This window comes from Botryllus schlosseri, chromosome 14 (assembly GCF_051294905.1).
Source record: "Botryllus schlosseri isolate E-star chromosome 14, Bs_hap1, whole genome shotgun sequence".
Lineage (NCBI taxonomy): Eukaryota > Metazoa > Chordata > Ascidiacea > Stolidobranchia > Styelidae > Botryllus > Botryllus schlosseri.
Genome location: NC_137249.1, coordinates 25297246 through 25316152, shown reverse-complemented (window position 1 = coordinate 25316152; position 18907 = coordinate 25297246). Strand labels below are relative to the sequence as shown.

General features: G+C 41.2%; 1 protein-coding gene and 1 long non-coding RNA gene across 3 annotated transcripts in view; both read left to right on the top strand.

Annotated features, from left to right (window-relative positions):
• Window positions 1-18907, top strand: part of LOC145455467 (uncharacterized) — a 286288-nt gene that overhangs the window by 78344 nt on the left and 189037 nt on the right. The gene's annotated exons all lie outside the window — the stretch shown is intronic.
• LOC145455278 (uncharacterized) lies at window positions 5374-15327 on the top strand. Of its 2 annotated transcripts, XM_080333227.1 has the most exons (3): window positions 5374-5882; window positions 11340-11428; window positions 12209-15327. In XM_080333227.1, exon 3 carries the CDS (start codon window positions 14197-14199, stop codon window positions 14731-14733), a length of 537 nt encoding a protein of 178 aa, XP_080189353.1. In that variant the 5' UTR covers window positions 5374-5882; window positions 11340-11428; window positions 12209-14196; the 3' UTR covers window positions 14734-15327. The 2 variants fall into 2 exon arrangements, with proteins under 2 accessions (XP_080189353.1, XP_080189354.1); XM_080333228.1 differs by lacking the exon at window positions 5374-5882 and having other exon boundaries at window positions 5890-14604; window positions 14734-15327.

The window sequence follows — 18907 nt, the reverse complement described above, 5'->3', positions numbered from 1 at the left end:
GTTTCACGGTCATACAAATCGGGTGCAGTTCAGATTAGCAAGAAATCGAGCAGTTTCATTTTCCTGGTACTGAGTTGAGACGCAATAACTACTGGTCAGGCGTAATCATCTTCCATCTACAAAGGATGTTTCATTTTGGTATGGCTGCATATCAATTGTGTATATAAACTTGTATTTCGGCAGTCGATGAAGAAAATATGTAACCCGTTTGCTAAATATGTATGTTGTCTATTTTAGGAACACGAGAAGTGAAGTACATCAACAGTTTGATGTCAAAGAAAATATTATCCATGACGAAGCGTGAATAATGATTTTACCCGATGCGTGTCGAAATAGCGTATAGTGTATAGCGTATAATAGCGTCGATTCCGCAGCTGCAACACCAATGGGTTGCGGGTTCGAGTCCGACTGAGTTCGACTGCAGAATTCTTACCCAAGTGTTGGATGTTTATCTAGGCTCCTATTTTTCATATAATCCGTACAAGCGATGCCTTCTAGAAGCTCAGAAGTGGGCAGTGCTACAAGTCGGTATCTACAGGACACAAATGACGTAAATCGTCCTGGTTGAAATGACCGTATTAGCAGTCTACAAGCACCATGAATATCACAAACAACGAAACAAACTCTACCCGCCATGATATCGACTCCAGCAGGACATATTTTCGATATATTGAGATATGTAAATTTCATTCTTAATATTTTCAATCTTGCAAGCGAACCATCTTTTAGGGCGGCAATAATACAAGATTTGTCGTTATCGACTAACGCTGTCAAGGGCGATTTGGTGTATGGAAATGCGAATATTGATTACGACGGTGCGATTTTGGACGGTTCGCCGCGGTAAACGATCCTTGATATCAGGAAACAATCAGGCGCAGTCTGAAAATATAGTCGAACATTCGTACCCTGCTACAATACCAAGCACAAAGCGTTATTGGAAAAAAAATGCGATGAAGCGGCGATCGATATGCATCGTACAAAGACGTAGTAGTAGTCACGCACAAACACACACACACACACACACTAGAATACTAGTCAGATTATAGGACCACGAACTAACATATCGATCCAGTTTTCCGTCCCATGCCACCTCATTTTGTCTCTTTCCTTTCATATTCTCTGCTTTAGTTTTCATTCGGTGTGCATTCCTCTTCTTTACTTTACCTATGCCAAGGTGGGTGTGCGATTTCAAAGACTACTCCAAGCTCCAATTCGTTTCGACACCTTCCTGTCTTTCATTGTATCGCAGTTTTGTAGTGTTTTGAAACGATGAAAATATTAATAAACTAACACTGATACACTAAATTATCCCAAGAACAGCTGCAATACAGAAACGTTTGAGGTCTATATATTTGCGATTTTTTATTGCGTGTGAAGATTTAAAAACGACTAGTAAAATAGGTAGGAGAAGACTGGAGGAGCAAGCTCTAGCACATAATAGACATTTCGTCCATCAGTATTGGTGTTCGTAAGGCAGGACTAGAATCTGTGTAAAATGAGGAAAATTACTATAATATGAATGCGAGGCATTCAATAGCACCCAAGCAGAGTTCTGAAAAACGTGAGTTGAACTGGATTGGATCCGAAAATGAACAATGCGCAGTGAGCACAATGACTCGGACTCGAGTCTCAACACCGTGATTTGGAGTTGAATATTCGAATCCTGAGTTGGACTCGGTGGTGAATGGAAAATGATTCGACTTGACTCGAGTCCTACCGAATGTTGGGATTAAGTCACCATCCTCGAGTCACGAGTAGGGCTAGGCACAATGATTCGTGTACCCGAATCTGAAACGAGTAATATATATATATATAACGATTCTAGTCGAGTAGTAAAAGACGATTTTTTTTCGAGTACTGAAAATATACGCTTCTATCGCCACTAAACGGCAATTTATCAACGAAAGTCATAGGTTCGATACTAGTTTCAAGTGTGGAAGCTGTAAAACTTTGATTGGTCGTATCGCAGCATACGAAACCTACAGACTACAGTACAATGCTACGAAAGTTACTGAAAATAACAAATCGCTGGTATGCCAGCTAGTTTTATGGCTCTACAGCATCACCAGATTTTTATGACTCTATATGGCGGGTGTTTTCAACCCGGATCCAATCATCTGGATAGTAAGTAGCCTATACACAAGTAAGTAGCTCCGTCGGTCGGAAGAAGTAGGCGTATCATGCGATATACTTTTTCGTATCATAGATAATGATATCATGCAAATTCTGCACGAGATGTGTCTTGGAAGTGGCACGTAAAACGTTGTTGTCCCCCACCAATATAGCTTCTCTAGATGAGATGTCTTATTCGTTTTGATATCTGCCCCGTTTGTGAAAATCTTCAGCGACTATTATTGTTCTCGGGATCATTTTCGTTGAGTATTAAAATATGGTCTCTCGCAGAGCGTGACGGTCAACAAATGTATGTCTCAAATATTCAGCGGAAACCAGGGTACATTATTGTTCGAGACTCCTATATATGACTTGGAATAAAGCACCGATGCCTTGTCATTCAGAGGCTGCTGTATCGAGAGCGTCCATGGCAGTTGATCGAATAATCATGTGAGAAGATGGTCAAATATGATTGTCTACCTATCTATTATGAATATTCTATTTCGGAGTGTTTCCTTGTATATCCCCGAGAGTGACGACATAGAGTCGACTATTACTGATCTCGCGATGTGAGAATACAACTCGTGAAAAGAAGCTTGTGATCTGTGATGGATTACAGAATATTCCGATGTCAACGCTGACGTTCTTGAAAATGGTGTGATTCGTTATAGTTCTGATCTTGTGTGACTACCCCAAACAGTAGATTATCGACTATAAAACGTTTGTGTAGCTATACTTCGTATCCAAGTTGTTGAACTAAGACATATGACGGTAGAATCGAATGTCATACATAAAAACTTATTCAAATACCTACTAAGAGTGAACATTACAACGTTGAGTGACTTGAAAAGTTGTCGTGGTAGCGGAATATTGTTTGTGAATCGATATGGTTAGTAACAGTTGCATTGTTCGCACATTTAATGCTATTTATCGATATCGGATCGGCTTATGAAATATCAGTGTGAGACCAAGTGCGTGCCAACTGCCCTTTGTCGATGGAAATAAACACCTGTCTCCCGTATTGCTGTCAGAAAACAATCTGTTTTCATGAAATACGCATATTTGCACGTCAAGTCCTGCTAATTTTGTTGCCCGTTCGTTTTTGTATTAACATTAAGTGTCTAGTATCGCTCCTTTGGCGATGGTAATTTGGCGGAAAAAGTCAGCACCTAAGATTAAAAAAATCAACCAGAGAACGAGCTGTTTCTCCGTGACCTTCCAATATTCACCTATGGTTTTGAATTCACAGCAAATGACATTATTGTTGACAATATGTGAATTGCTATCGAAGATTCGTAGTAATGGTTTTGTCTGTTTTTAGGATGATATATTTCTCAAACAGTTTCCCAGAATGAGAGACTGTTATGGAAAGACACTTCGGTTCTCATATACCTAGTACCCTCTGTTACACGGAGAACACTGTTTGAAATTCGAGAGAATGGTTGTAAAAGAAGTGTAATATGACGAAGCATATATTTTATTGAAGTTTATTTGAACTCATATGGAACAGATGAACTTAACCCCACCAAAAATTGACGTGTAAGCGTAAAGAAAAGGGTAGAAATGTAGTGTAGAGTAATCTGAACTTGAGGGTATTAATGTAGTGTACGTGTAACAAGGATAATTGCTAGAAACAACCATAAAATTGACCGAAGAATAATTCATCGGCCATTTTGATTAAAGCAAAGTTTGAACTCGCCTGTTAGTGATTCACGGCAAACACATATTTCAAACTAACGTCCAAACGCTTAACGGGCGAGGCAATTTCAGGAAGATATCAGGGATCAAATTTCATAATAGGGGCCATATGGTAACTTGAATGGGATGCGACGAACTATCGTTACAGCAAAGTTCACATGATGGCGTTCGGGCGACTTTTAATTTACCGAGGTAATCTGACCTGGAGTTGCGTTTTGTCTCAATACATACCGGAATACATGAATTTTGGAATTGCTGTAGAAATGAGTTCGATAAAATCGCGTGAGAAAAAACGACAATTGTACGAGATTCTAGATTGGCACTCGATTTGAATCTTCATTCACGCAGGTGAAAACGCCGTGTGCTGGCTATTGTGAGCGTACGTTGTCAAGGTTGTTTAACAAAGCGCGTAGGAAAATGTGAATTATGATTTCATTTTTATAAGGGAGATACAATAATAGCCTGATCATTCGCGCGTTATTATCTGTGCTCTCCCGTATATACCGCATGATGGATGTTAATTCTCATCTGCTTTGTACAATTGATCGCTTGGTCAGTATGGTAAGCGTTTGCTCTGTAATTAATACTGTGCAGAAGTGCATTATGCGGTGCTTGGCGTTGGGTTGTGCTGTCAGGTGCTGATGAGGCGCGAGATTCGCGGCGGTGCGAGTTCTGAATTAGTTCAAGTAGTTTTGCTGAACGGACGTTTTCGACACTGGCTTGCTGGTTGGTGATGCAACATGATAACGAGATTACCATATGGGTGGCCGCGTAGTGAAAACCCGCGTGAACCTACCACTTTTTGATCATGAAACTCGAGAACAATCCATCTAAGGTAAACACCCAGCTACGTATCTCGTGCGGCCGATATAAATATACAAGCGAAGATATATCTGACGTGATACTGTATCTATACCAAAGTAATGTGACCTGTAGTTGTATTTTGACCCTTTTAAAACTCCGCAATTTTGCAACTATTCGGTGAAAGAAAACATAAAGTTAAATCGACGTTGAATTTCAATAAATTCACCTCAGGAAAATCAACAATAGTCCGGGATTCTAAACTCGCACTAAATTCGGGTGATCAACGCCGTGTGTTAACAATCGTTGGCATATGATGTCGCATGTATTTGACACAGCGCGCAAGAATATATGTATTCTGGTTTCGCCCGTACAAAGAAGATACAAATTATTCGTGCGGTACTCTCTATGCTATAATCCAGTTTAGGAGAACCTCGAATGAATTTCGTGTGCGCATAATGAAACAACAGCGCCCGCTGGCGACCTAAAGAAATATATGAACAAAAGTCGCCCTTTTAATAAAAAAGGGGGGCTATTTGTGATGCGCTAGGTCGTCGCTTCGACCAATTATGGGCCAGCCAAGCTAAGGTCGTACAGGGTATGCCTCTGACGCCTAAAAATACTAGGATCCCGGAGTTCAAGCTAGGCTTCGCATGAAAACCCGAATTGAAGAATTCTTGTTGTTAGACGTTGTTGTGTGTGGGTTGCTGAGTAAGCTTGTAAAAGGACTGACAACCCAAAGGTAATGTATTTCTCTGAGTGGGGAAAGGTGATTGCAGCGAGCGAGGTACTGCAATGTATTGGGTTGGCACAAAATCAAAAAGGGCGACCGATGTTTCTATCCAAATAAGGAGCCGAGGCCGAATCGTGACACTTAGTCATTTCTGCTCGTGCACGAAGTCGTTATGATGGGTCATTTATAATGATGAGGGAGATTAACTCGCACACGAAGCTGTGCCATTTTGGTAGCTGGTAGAGCCGAAAACAATTAGTTAATGGCCGCGGATGGAGCACGAACTGTGATTCATAAAAAGATTAAAAAGAAAATAACTCATCACGAACTGGGCCCGAAACTTATAGCCAGCTCTTGGCAGGGAAGTCTTTGTTTGTTTTTGAAACAGAAATGCATATAAGCAGCCTCGAATCACCATCTATCCAGTCCAATTCGGACTCTAACACGAAGCGGAGGAATTGAAGCTTAGAAAGGCCGCATCTACGTACGGACGAGGCTGGCATTGTTGCACCGAGGTTACGTAATCGAAGATCAGAGCGTATGTATATTTAAGTTTATTCAGTATTTGATTCAAGATAAATGACCAATTAATTTGTCCTACACCCAGTTGGCAAAGTGTAGTGACTTTGCATCATCATGCATACTTCGAAAATTCAATTTGGCTTGAATGATGAAGGTACTTGGCTGGGCTCGGGTCGAAATGTGTAATGTCTCAAGGTGACTCGTGACTCGAAGGTAGTGGTTTGATCTCCACACTGTTCTGAGGTCACAAGAGTTTATGGTTATAGCTATTCTGGAACACAGTGCAACTGTATAAAAAGTGCTAGTCGTTTTGAATTCAAAGAAAGGGAACGCTGAAAGACAGAGAGGGTCCGAATTGTATGACTATTGCTAAAGAAAAGCTAAACTGACTTATGGATGATATCAGCAGAGGTGGTCAAAGTAGTCAAGAAAGCTACTCAAGTAGAAGTAGGAGTAGCGACGGAAAAATCTACTCAAATAAAAGTAGAAGTACTTCTTCAATAAGCCACCTAAAACTACTTGAAGTAGAAGTAGAATTAACTGACTTTACATCTACTCAAGTAAGTAAGTAGTTTTGAAAACAGTCTCAATTCGTTCGCATGGACTGTCAAAAGCTGCGAATTGAGATATGCGGCACGTGCAGGGAGCTTGATTCGTATTGATGCATCCCAGGAGGTATCAATTTTCGACATAATAAGTATTGTTTCGCATCATGGGATGCAAATTATAGTATTGATATGAAGATGCAATACTTATCCTTTGTTTACTAGAGCATCCCGTTTTTAGAGAATATCATGGGATGGCGCCCTACCCCATATTATAAGGCCCCAAGTTTAGGCGAAGAGCAATACGTAGAAAATGTATCGGATACGGTTACATCACCTTGCGTGATTATTATACGTTAATAACAAATATTGTGGATCGCAAAAGTTATATTTAGTGTAGGCTAGTTTTATTTTCGGAAAATGGAGGCATTACCACACATGTGTTTATGCTTTAACATCTATGAAAGTAAAAGTATGATACTCGCAATAAAAATGAAATACAAATACCACTTCTAAAAAGCGGATAATATATTTCCTGTATTTTGTCCACAAAGCTTAAAAGGTCATCTGCTAAAACAGGTGTAACGTTCAAAAAGGCTGGATTTTCCAGATTATCAAGACACGTAAGGGGCTGCTAGATTACAATATGATAGGTAATTGCTAGATTGCGAAACGGTAGTTTCAAATGTTGTGGTGGGCCATATTTACAGTGATGAAATATTTGATAAGGACGACAATGCGGTGTGAGAGGAACCAAGCAATCCGGTACCTAAATTACATTCACTGATACTTTCATGAAAACATATTTGTCACTCCATTACTACTATGCGCCAAGCGCAATAAAATTCCTGGGCTTTACTTGACTCTTATGAATATTAAATGTTGGTACTCCATGAAAACAGCCGCGGAATTCCTCAAGTTATCGTTCGTATTGGGGAATTAGACTACTTCTACTTGACAAACTGAAAATAGCGAAAAGTAAGTAAGTAGATCACAAAATATTACGAAGTAGAAGTAGAAGTAGAGAAAATCAGATCTACTTGAATAAGTACCAGAAGTAGAGGCAAACTACTTGAGTACTTCCAAAAAGTAGAAGTACTTCGTGACTAACCACCTCTGGATATCAGTCATATTCTGTTGTAATTCGAATGGGTGATGACTAGGTCCATTTTTATATGACCTTAAAAAATCAATTATATGACTTTATGCGAAAATCGTGTATTTTTACATGTAACCAACGTCACTCATGGAACTGACGAGTAAGACATGAGCAACATAACAGTAATACGCATCCATTTTTATTTTAAACCACTTTTGTAGTAGTTTCATGTAGTGTGGAATGTTGGAGACTTTAAAGTTACGATTGGACGTAAAATTACTTTAGTAAGGAAAATGAGCGCTCCACAGACGCTGATGTGGGTTGACACTTTGCAGTTTTGCATACAGCGCTGCTGAAATGTCTTGTCTTTGTAGCTCCATAATTTGTTTCACATCGTTTTTGTCCAATCGCTTCTTAATGTAATTTTTGAGCTCAAGCGGATCTTTTGCGAATTCGAGGGCATTTAGATCAGCATGAGCCTCTTTGATAGTGTACGTTACATTTTCAGTATCAAGTTTGAAATATTGTTGTAGTGGAGGCATATTTCTGTTAACTCGTCAACTTTGGCTCGTTCACTGAATCTTTGACGCTAGCTCTTTACAATAACTCCTTCAGCTTCCAATGCGTTGACTATTTCTTTCACTTGTGGAAGTCTCTGAACTTCAAATGACGTCCCACTTCAGTGCACAGAAGTAAAACAGATTGTGTAGCAACACAATGCAATGTGTGACCTCATAATGCAATGTGTGACCTCGTAAGTCTGCGACTGTAATGTTATGTAGGCTAACCTTACAGTTTGCCTTCGTTCAATCGGAAATTGCCTTACTTTCTTAGTGCGTAATTGTTTCATTTGGCACTTTTTATTTAAAGTATACAACAATATGACTTTATAACTCAAATATGATCTAACCAGGAAAATATGACTTTATATGACTTTATAACTTTCTTAATATACCCCATATGGATGCGGTTTTTGCGTTAAAATTGATTTCACGACTTACTGATGCATAGAAAAAGATATGACTTTAAATGGCCCTAGTGATGACATATAAAATCCTTCGCGAATATTGCCGTTTGTTCTCAAACATGCGCAGTATATAGTCCTAGTCGCCATGGATGAAACAAAGAAGGCTACACCATATTAACACATTTTATCGATAGTATTCAAAACGGATCATGCTTAACGGTATTGATCCATATCTGCAGAAACCCGCTCGAATAATCAATACGAAAAGTATGTAATTCATTTACGCGAAAATTTGAGTAGGACAGTTAGTATAGTTTAATTAAAGTCCAGAGATACTAATGTCTAGAGATATAAAAGCAGGAAATGACGAGTGCTTATGCCGCGTTTAGTCAATCAGTTTTAATAATATTTTCATCATTTCAAAACACCACGAAACTGCGATCCAGGGCAGTAGTACTAACTATCCTGCCGCGTGTATAGTGATTGGCTGCGACAGATTTGGCGAGATGAAAGTGTCTAGTTGAAAGTGAGCCTGACTCCAGTCAAGATTTGAATATGCCGAAAAACACTCTATTATTTCGTGTAAGCTTACATGGGCCGAACTAGGACCAAGAATTAGTGAGGATGAAAAATAATCACTAGCAGCGATAAAGTTTCCGTAGGGTATGTTGCGGCGTTGTAAATGTGTGGTATCGCAGTGCGCCAATTGTGCCGTTCGCTGTGCATATTTATGCCGACAATAAGGCAGGTGCCTTTGTACCTAGATATTCCATGGTTTTGTCAGCATTTTAGAGCATTCTTGTTTAGTGTTTTTGAGGACAATTTACCTCGCTGACGTAAGATGAAACGCACTAACTCAAGAATAGCTTCAGAAATATACCCACTTGTCGCATTAAGTAATAACAAGGACAAAGTCAAATTGGATTTATTATTGGTACTGCCAGCAGGCGACTCGAACCAGGCTTGGACAACTAAATAATTCTAGTCGTCTAATCTCACGGAATTATAGCGAAATGCCAGTAATCTAATTCTAATTTTAACGTAATTTGAAAAAGCTGTGTAGCTCTAAATCTCATCTAATTCGGAAAAGCTGAAAATTTTGTAGTTGTCTGGGTCTGACTCGAAATGGAAATATATTTAACTATATCTGAACGTCACAAGCGCTACTATTCCGGCAAGGTCAATACACTCAATACCATTCTGATCAGGACGTCAATGCCCCTGTGGAGACGCTGTAAATGGTCACGGAGCAGCGAGCCAGTTCGTTGGCTACTGTGTCCATTTTGTGTTGTCATGTGTATCGGGGCCTTGTGTCGATTTTACGTCCTAGCGCTGAAGCGCCAGTATAGTTGCCGGCTATCTAATCGCAAACAACAATGTCAACGGATTTCAAATTGCTACCTCGGTACCTTTGTGGTAGACTCTGGAGAAGACCGACTGATATTCCAAAGTCTAGGGCTACTATTGTAATTAATGTACATCGATACCTTGGTCACTTACTAGGATTAATAAAGAAGTATAATGTAACCGGAATTACTAGGCCTATAACATTAGGAATACTTCAGGCCAGTACTGCTAATATAAAGACCTTAGAAAAGTAACCCATGATTGAACTTATCCACACATTCGTTTTTCGAAACTGATGTGTCGATGATGGAAAATGACACTTGCCTAAAACCCGCTTTGTCCGCGTATTCACTTTACGAAGTGAATGCGCCTGACGAGCGCCATTTTGTCGCATTGCAATCATTACGTGTACGAACTATGAAAGTTTACTGTATTGGCAAAAATCAATCTGCAAAGGGGTATTTTCATGTGAGGGTTTACTATGACGTATTATTGCAACGTGACGCCTATCTTTCTTATATTGTCCAAGTACTGCATTTACCTAATCTTTGACATCTACCATCATATTGCTTTAAGATAACGCTAACATGTCTTAGATATAGGTATAAGTTATGAACATTTAATATTAGAATAGTTGGCTGTTACTGCAGTAATTTAATAGCGAGTACTACAACTGTAGGTATTAATAAGGCGTCATAACTGACCCCGCCCCTATACTAGTGTCAGGACCCTTCACCCCAACGAGACAAAAGTTTGAAAATTTGATGTGTAATGGACCATAGGACAATAGAAACATGGGTATTTAAAGACCTCTCGGGGTAAGGCATTGGAGCATATGTGAGTTCGAAATTCGCGATAAGCGTAGTCTATTGCCTATGAAGCACGATATATACGAATGAATAAAAAAGCTTAAGCACACCAATACTGGAAATTAAGGAATATAGCATGATTACAATCGGGATATTGGTTCACATATGACCATTATAAGTGAGATGGTATCATTTTGTGCTTATCTGGGACTGTGTCGTATGAATGTTAAGTGTTAGCTATACCATCAGTTTGCTTTACCAAAAATGGCGCCACCATTTTTTCATGTATGCGAGCTTTTACAGTGAGCCGGAGTATGACTGACATATGTCTGCATATCTATGCCATGTATGATGTCCACATGAATTGTACACTCAGTTGTAGTATCCAATTATTGCATATAAAGACGACATCGGTGCGTCCGCTAGTTTCGGCGAACTTGTGACTCTATGCCAATGTAAATCCACCAGTCTGAAACAGAGCCCCAAACGAAGCATCCAGTAGCAGACTATATCCAGAAAACCGGACATTGACGGAGGCATTGCGGAAGGGTTTGACGTCTTTTGAGATTTAAGGGTGATGTTCCGATGTCCCTCTGAAAAATGTTGACGTGCTATTGATTTGGTCGGCTGCTTGCCGCAGTTGCAAAGTATACAGAAATAAAGCAGTGCGATGAAATGGGAGCGACTGCTAACCGAAATCGCAAAGTATACAGAGATGGAGAATCTCGATGAAATTTGCTGGAATCGCTCCATAAAGCCGATGAGCTAAAGATACAAAGAGCCAAGAACATAGAGGTATTGCATTCGGAATATCGTTACGACTAACCCTCAACAAACCCAGCGTTCTGTTGGACTTGGAATGCCCGATCTCCGAATCGACACGCAAGTACTTGATGATCCTAAGTAGTAACGACTCAAACAAGGGGTCAGTTCCTGGACTAATTGCAGTTTGATATCTTCATCTGGAAGACTGGGGAACTCTTATAAACAAGGTGGTCGGCAAATTGGTCAACTTGAACTCTGTGTGGTATTGTTTTTTTGTGGCATCTATTGGCATATTTATTGTATATTATATGCATGTATATTGTCGGCAGGAAGTACCGTCACATTTATGGTGTAAACACACCTTGGAGTATTGAACTGTTATTAATCGTGCATGAATATGAATAGGTTAAATCTTGACTCGTGTTGTGATTGACGTATGTTTCGTGTGCAACTTAACCGAGTTTGGCATAGATAGTTCATTGCTGTCTGCATGATAATTATTGGAGTATGTTGGTTGTATTAAGCCAAGGGGCTTGTCTATTGTATGAATAGTTTGAGCCGCTGGACCTTCCAAGGTCACTGCTTCGTTCGATCAATCTACAACCAATGCTTCAATCAACGTCGACAAAAACGGGTTGTATAAGGGGTGTGGAAAAATGTGGAAAAGCCAGGAGATGGGGTTGAGCTCTGTGAAGTAAATCGAACCAAGTGTGGAATACTTGCATGGCAAGCGCCATGAAGCTACACTATAATCAAATGGAGGCACCAACTGGTCTTCTGGGGCTCAGCGTCATTTCTTGGCAATTTCAGTGGACGGGGGAGAGTCTGAAGACGAACACATCGATTACCTCCTTACTATCTGCGAACGCCAATCTCTGAAAAGAAAAGATCGTCGAAGGATCACAACTGGGGTTTTCTGCGCCGACACGGGAAGCGTCCTCAAATTGAAAAACGTCGTAGAAACCTAATACCCGCCAAGCTGGGAGGAGCGACAACCTATAAACATGAAACTACGTGATATAGGTGACTCCTCCCACGTTGACTCCTTAGTAATAATCAATTTCAACGGACTATCGGCTCCATTTGCGATCGAGGAAGGAGACCTCTCGATATTGTAGGTCTAAAATGGATTGATCATGTACAACAATTACCAAACATAGCGACTGAATTTGAATCTCCGCCTAATGCAAACGAAGGGTTGTCTTTAGTAACGCTTCATGACGGGATCTCGTGTGATCAACGGGACGGAACCAAAGTCGGAAGCAGTCTTCGCGACACTGTAACCGATGATGGGTTGATGGAAGCTGCAAACCAGATAAGCGTCGAGCCGGCACGTTGTCTGTGTCGCCGCAGGCCGTTGCCGCTGGCGCAAGTGTCGAGATGGTAATCACCACTGGCGCGAAATGTGTCGAGTTAGGAATCCCTGCTGGCACCAATCATAAATACGCCGATCTTACGACGGCAACTGTCTTACCTTCTTTCCCAAAAGGTCAAAAAAATATGGGAAATCCCTAGTGTTGGGTCAGGTAGCCCCTGCTGGCACTAGTCGAGAAAGTGTCGGGTCAGTTAGCACTGCTGGCACTAACTAAAGATGTGTCGAGTCAGGAATCCCTGACGGCACCAATAATGAAGACGTCGAGCGCGGAATCCCGGCTGACGTAAATAAGGACCTGCACGAGAAAACTGGTCCTGAAAGCTCTCGTGGATGCACTTGTCCGAATAACTGTAACAATTCGGCCCATAGATGCATGACGACAGCCACAGTTATGAGTAATTTCCCAAACAAAGCAGCTGTTACCGGCTAACCGGACACATGTCCGGTCATGACCGGCAAGGAGTCTGGGGATTTTAAGATGCACGTCTCCCCAGAAACGGGCCCCCGGCGGCGACTGAATCCGCCGGCGTGACGGTAGGCGTGGGCACACGCCGAGATCAGAGGTCAGATTGAATAGGTTGGGAATCCCCGCTGACAACGAAGAACCTCGCCCTTCTCTCCACCAACACCAAAACCCCGTTCATAACGAGATTCGCTTTGGGCCAATAACTGGCCCAATTACTATGTAACCTTACAACAAGACACCAGTCCCAGCGTGAAGACGGAACTCGAAAGTCTCTGTGCACAATCGGTAGCACTGGCGAAACTGTCATACAAACCTCCTGACTTTTGACTGGCCTAGAAAAAATCGCCATTCCTGAAGGAGTCTTGACAGCCGTTTATGATCCATTTGCTTCCGAACTTGATAGCCTGCGGGGCCAACTCAGCGCCCCCCAATCCATGAAATACCAATGCGACATCGGACGTAAGGACCCATCGACTAAGCCTTTCGTTTCTGGCCCTTATAACCCGACGCGGGAGGGTCAGGCGAAGGCACTAAAGGAAGCAATAGATATAATACCTTATTTTGGTATTATTGAACAAGGTTTTGCCGAATGAAAATTGGCTATTTTTGTTGTTCATGAGAAAATAAATGAAAGACTACAAGACAAGGCGTGTCGCACTCGATAGTAGCAAGACGGACGTCAGAGGTAAACCCCCATCCCAAGAAGTGTACATGATCGCTTACTACAGTCCGACGTGGGTAACTCCAGCGGCGAAAGACTATGATCCAAGCACTACAGCGCTGAAACATCTGCCACCCCTAACAAAACAATGGCGGATGAAAGCGAGGCTGGTGCAAGGAAGACGATCGAAATCGATGGCTAACAAAAAGGGGGAGTATAAAACTGTCAAACCAACTGATGCGACTTATGGGAAGCAACAGTTGCAAACTCTTCGCGCGTGAAACCAAACCTACGGAATGAAGAAAATCATTGGTGAAACACCAACAACGACGCGAGTGCATCCGGTCACCACTGCGAAGGCTCTGCAGAACACCACGGAAGACGGCAGGACCGAATTCGGAACGGACTACCAAAACCCAGACCACAACCGCAAGGTAAGTACCGAAACAACTGTTTTGTATTCAACAGGAGACGACAAAGACGACTCGTCCTCGAAGAGTGTCGAACTAATGAATATTACCTTTGAGTCAACGATGGCTAACACATCGCCGCAGCCCGGGCAGAAAACCCGAAGTTTGGGAACACCCGCTCCTGAGTATTCCCGAATATCAAGAACCACCGTGGGGAAGACAACCACAGATTTCGTTGACCACAACTATACTCGATGGCTGCACGAACTGGTGATGATGGAAGGTGGATATAAGGTAAGTGGATTAAACTTGATCGATAGGATGATTATGGAAGGTGCGAAACTGATACCTACACTGAAACCGGTTGCTGTGATAATGATGGTAACCGGGTTGATAGCTCTGGTGATTGTGTTATGGGTATAGGTTGTATAAGGTGTCGTCGACGTAGAACCTTAAGTCGTATGAGGAACACGAGGAGACGAAACGGAACAAGTCAATAGATGGCGATAAGAGTAATACGGAACACAACGGAGAATGACTAAATCTGAAGGTAAGAATGGGTGTTTAAGATTTAGATGTAAATACGGTATTTTCATAGTTTGTTATAGGGAAGTAATGAAGTGTAACGTTATAATTTTGGTAAATCGTTAAGAAAAATGGTGATAGGTATCATGCGTATAAAACAAATCCTTTGGCGCATCGTTTATGATGAGTCCCAAGCACTCCGTGTTTCACGTAATGGGCGTTAAAGGGAAAAACTGTGAGTCATGGTAAGATAGCTATGTAACGAAGCATAAATGAATGGCAGTGCATCGTTTATAATAGGTATCAAGTGAATTATTTTACGTAATGGGCGTAAACGGAAAAAACTGAAACCTCGCAACTAGAAATCTGTTGAGTAATGAAATATCAATTCGAGAGAACAATAAAAGAAAAAGGTTGACGTGTGAAAAGATTGAGTCAATAAGGTGATTACCATGAACGGGTAATGTTGGTGTATAGTGCACTAGTTCCGACACTTCGACCCGGATCCGCCAGTACAGGGATGCGTATATATCGGGTTCTCACCGCTCCGAATTATATAGACTCGCTACGTTCGCCAGGTTTTCGAGACTGTCGTACGCAAAGCGTGCAGATTTAGCATCTGGCGGATATTACTGGCTAGGGTTCGAAGACAAAATTAAATGTTTCGGATGCAGTATTTCACTCGAAAAATGGGTTGAAAAGGATACGAATGTAAGTTGTCATGAAGCGAGTTGTGTTCGAGACGTATTCAATATTCCCGTTGAAAGATCGAATTTCAGGAGTCTATTACGGGAGTTTAAGCTCCAAATCGAGACACCGCAAGTCAATAACAGCGACATAAAACTTGCGAATATCATTGACCGAGAACACGCGTGTTTGATTAAGAACCTCGACTTGAAAAGGGAATCGAAGCGACGCGAAACCTTCAAGAAATGGCCTAGCTATCCAATACCCCACGCAGTAGGCGAGTTGGCGAAAAAAGGGTTTTTCTATCTCGGTAACTTAGACAGAACGCAGTGCTTTAGCTGCTTCGGTGTTCTTCGCAATTGGAAACCCATAGACGACGTATCGGAAATACACCTTACACATTTTCCAAAATGTACTTTCGCACGTGGTAGCTTTTCAGGAAATATCGCACTAGCTGAGCAAGACCGCGGTAATTTGGATGACTTACTTCACGAGAAAATACGACGGCTCACTATCAATGTGAAAGAACCAGATGAGCCATCCGAGGATGAAAAACACTATCTTGCTGAACTATTCCCTTGCCTTAACCCCGCGTCCTTGTCACGAAGAATAGCAACCTTCGACGAAGGTTGGGATCCCGCTAAATTCAATGCTAGCGTTGAGCAATTAGCAAATGCGGGGTTTTATTACATCGATTCGGACAAGACGAAATGTTTTTACTGCAATGGTGGACTTCGGTGGGACCGAACAGACGAGGTTAGGACGGAACATGCTAAATGGTTTCCGCAATGCGAGTACGTACTTCGTATGAAAGGTATCGAATTCGGGCGACGCATCGAAAACACATATCCAAATCTCAACCGTCCGATTATTAGAAACCCCATCACGAAGTTGGAGTTGACTAAACGACAATGGATCGTCAATCAAACGATGGATCACCGTTGGATTGCATCGAAAATGGGAGAGGCCGTGACGTGTAAACGATGTGAAATAAATATAAATGAATATGACTATAGCATGTGGACATCTTTGCATTGTTTCTAGACTTGTGGGACTGACGTAGAACGCAGTGGTGGCAGTCATGAAGTACTTCTATTTTTTTTCTTCTCAGAATTGTGGTAGGTTTTACCTAATTACACTACATACTCAAGTGCCTTGTGTTGGACTACTTCTATTTCTATCAGTTTTACAACCAGTTGATTTTTTTAATCTTAGGTGCTGACTTTTTCCGCCAAATTACCATCGCCAAAGGAGCGATACTAGACACTTAATGTTAATACAAAAACGAACGGGCAACAAAATTAGCAGGACTTGACGTGCAAATATGCGTATTTCATGAAAACAGATTGTTTTCTGACAGCAATACGGGAGACAGGTGTTTATTTCCATCGACAAAGGGCAGTTGGCACGCACTTGGTCTCACACTGATATTTCATAAGCCGATCCGATATCGATAAATAGCATTAAATGTGCGAACAATGCAACTGTTACTAACCATATCGATTCACAAACAATATTCCGCTACCACGACAACTTTTCAAGTCACTCAACGATGTTCACTCTTAGTAGGTATTTGAATAAGTTTTTATGTATGACATTCGATTCTACCGTCATATGTCTTAGTTCAACAACTTGGATACGAAGTATAGCTACACAAACGTTTTATAGTCGATAATCTACTGTTTGGGGTAGTCACACAAGATCAGAACTATAACGAATCACACCATTTTCAAGAACGTCAGCGTTGACATCGGAATATTCTGTAATCCATCACAGATCACAAGCTTCTTTTCACGAGTTGTATTCTCACATCGCGAGATCAGTAATAGTCGACTCTATGTCGTCACTCTCGGGGATATACAAGGAAACACTCCGAAATAGAATATTCATAATAGATAGGTAGACAATCATATTTGACCATCTTCTCACATGATTATTCGATCAACTGCCATGGACGCTCTCGATACAGCAGCCTCTGAATGACAAGGCATCGGTGCTTTATTCCAAGTCATATATAGGAGTCTCGAACAATAATGTACCCTGGTTTCCGCTGAATATTTGAGACATACATTTGTTGACCGTCACGCTCTGCGAGAGACCATATTTTAATACTCAACGAAAATGATCCCCAGAACAATAATAGTCGCTGAAGATTTTCACAAACGGGGCAGATATCAAAACGAATAAGACATCTCATCTAGAGAAGCTATATTGGTGGGGGACAACAACGTTTTACGTGCCACTTCCAAGACACATCTCGTGCAGAATTTGCATGATATCATTATCTATGATACGAAAAAGTATATCGCATGATACGCCTACTTCTTCCGACCGACGGAGCTACTTACTTGTGTATAGGCTACTTACTATCCAGATGATTGGATCCGGGTTGAAAACACCCGCCATATAGAGTCATAAAAATCTGGTGATGCTGTAGAGCCATAAAACTAGCTGGCATACCAGCGATTTGTTATTTTCAGTAACTTTCGTAGCATTGTACTGTAGTCTGTAGGTTTCGTATGCTGCGATACGACCAATCAAAGTTTTACAGCTTCCACACTTGAAACTAGTATCGAACCTATGACTTTCGTTGATAAATTGCCGTTTAGTGGCGATAGAAGCGTATATTTTCAGTACTCGAAAAAAAATCGTCTTTTACTACTCGACTAGAATCGTTATATATATATATATTACTCGTTTCAGATTCGGGTACACGAATCATTGTGCCTAGCCCTACTCGTGACTCGAGGATGGTGACTTAATCCCAACATTCGGTAGGACTCGAGTCAAGTCGAATCATTTTCCATTCACCACCGAGTCCAACTCAGGATTCGAATATTCAACTCCAAATCACGGTGTTGAGACTCGAGTCCGAGTCATTGTGCTCACTGCGCATTGTTCATTTTCGGATCCAATCCAGTTCAACTCACGTTTTTCAGAACTCTGCTTGGGTGCTATTGAATGCCTCGCATTCATATTATAGTAATTTTCCTCATTTTACACAGATTCTAGTCCTGCCTTACGAACACCAATACTGATGGACGAAATGTCTATTATGTGCTAGAGCTTGCTCCTCCAGTCTTCTCCTACCTATTTTACTAGTCGTTTTTAAATCTTCACACGCAATAAAAAATCGCAAATATATAGACCTCAAACGTTTCTGTATTGCAGCTGTTCTTGGGATAATTTAGTGTATCAGTGTTAGTTTATTAATATTTTCATCGTTTCAAAACACTACAAAACTGCGATACAATGAAAGACAGGAAGGTGTCGAAACGAATTGGAGCTTGGAGTAGTCTTTGAAATCGCACACCCACCTTGGCATAGGTAAAGTAAAGAAGAGGAATGCACACCGAATGAAAACTAAAGCAGAGAATATGAAAGG

Coding starts and splice junctions, on each gene's coding strand:
- LOC145455278 (XM_080333227.1), top strand. CDS start 14,197: ATGAAGAAAATCATTGGTGAAACACCAACAACGACGCGAGTGCATCCG.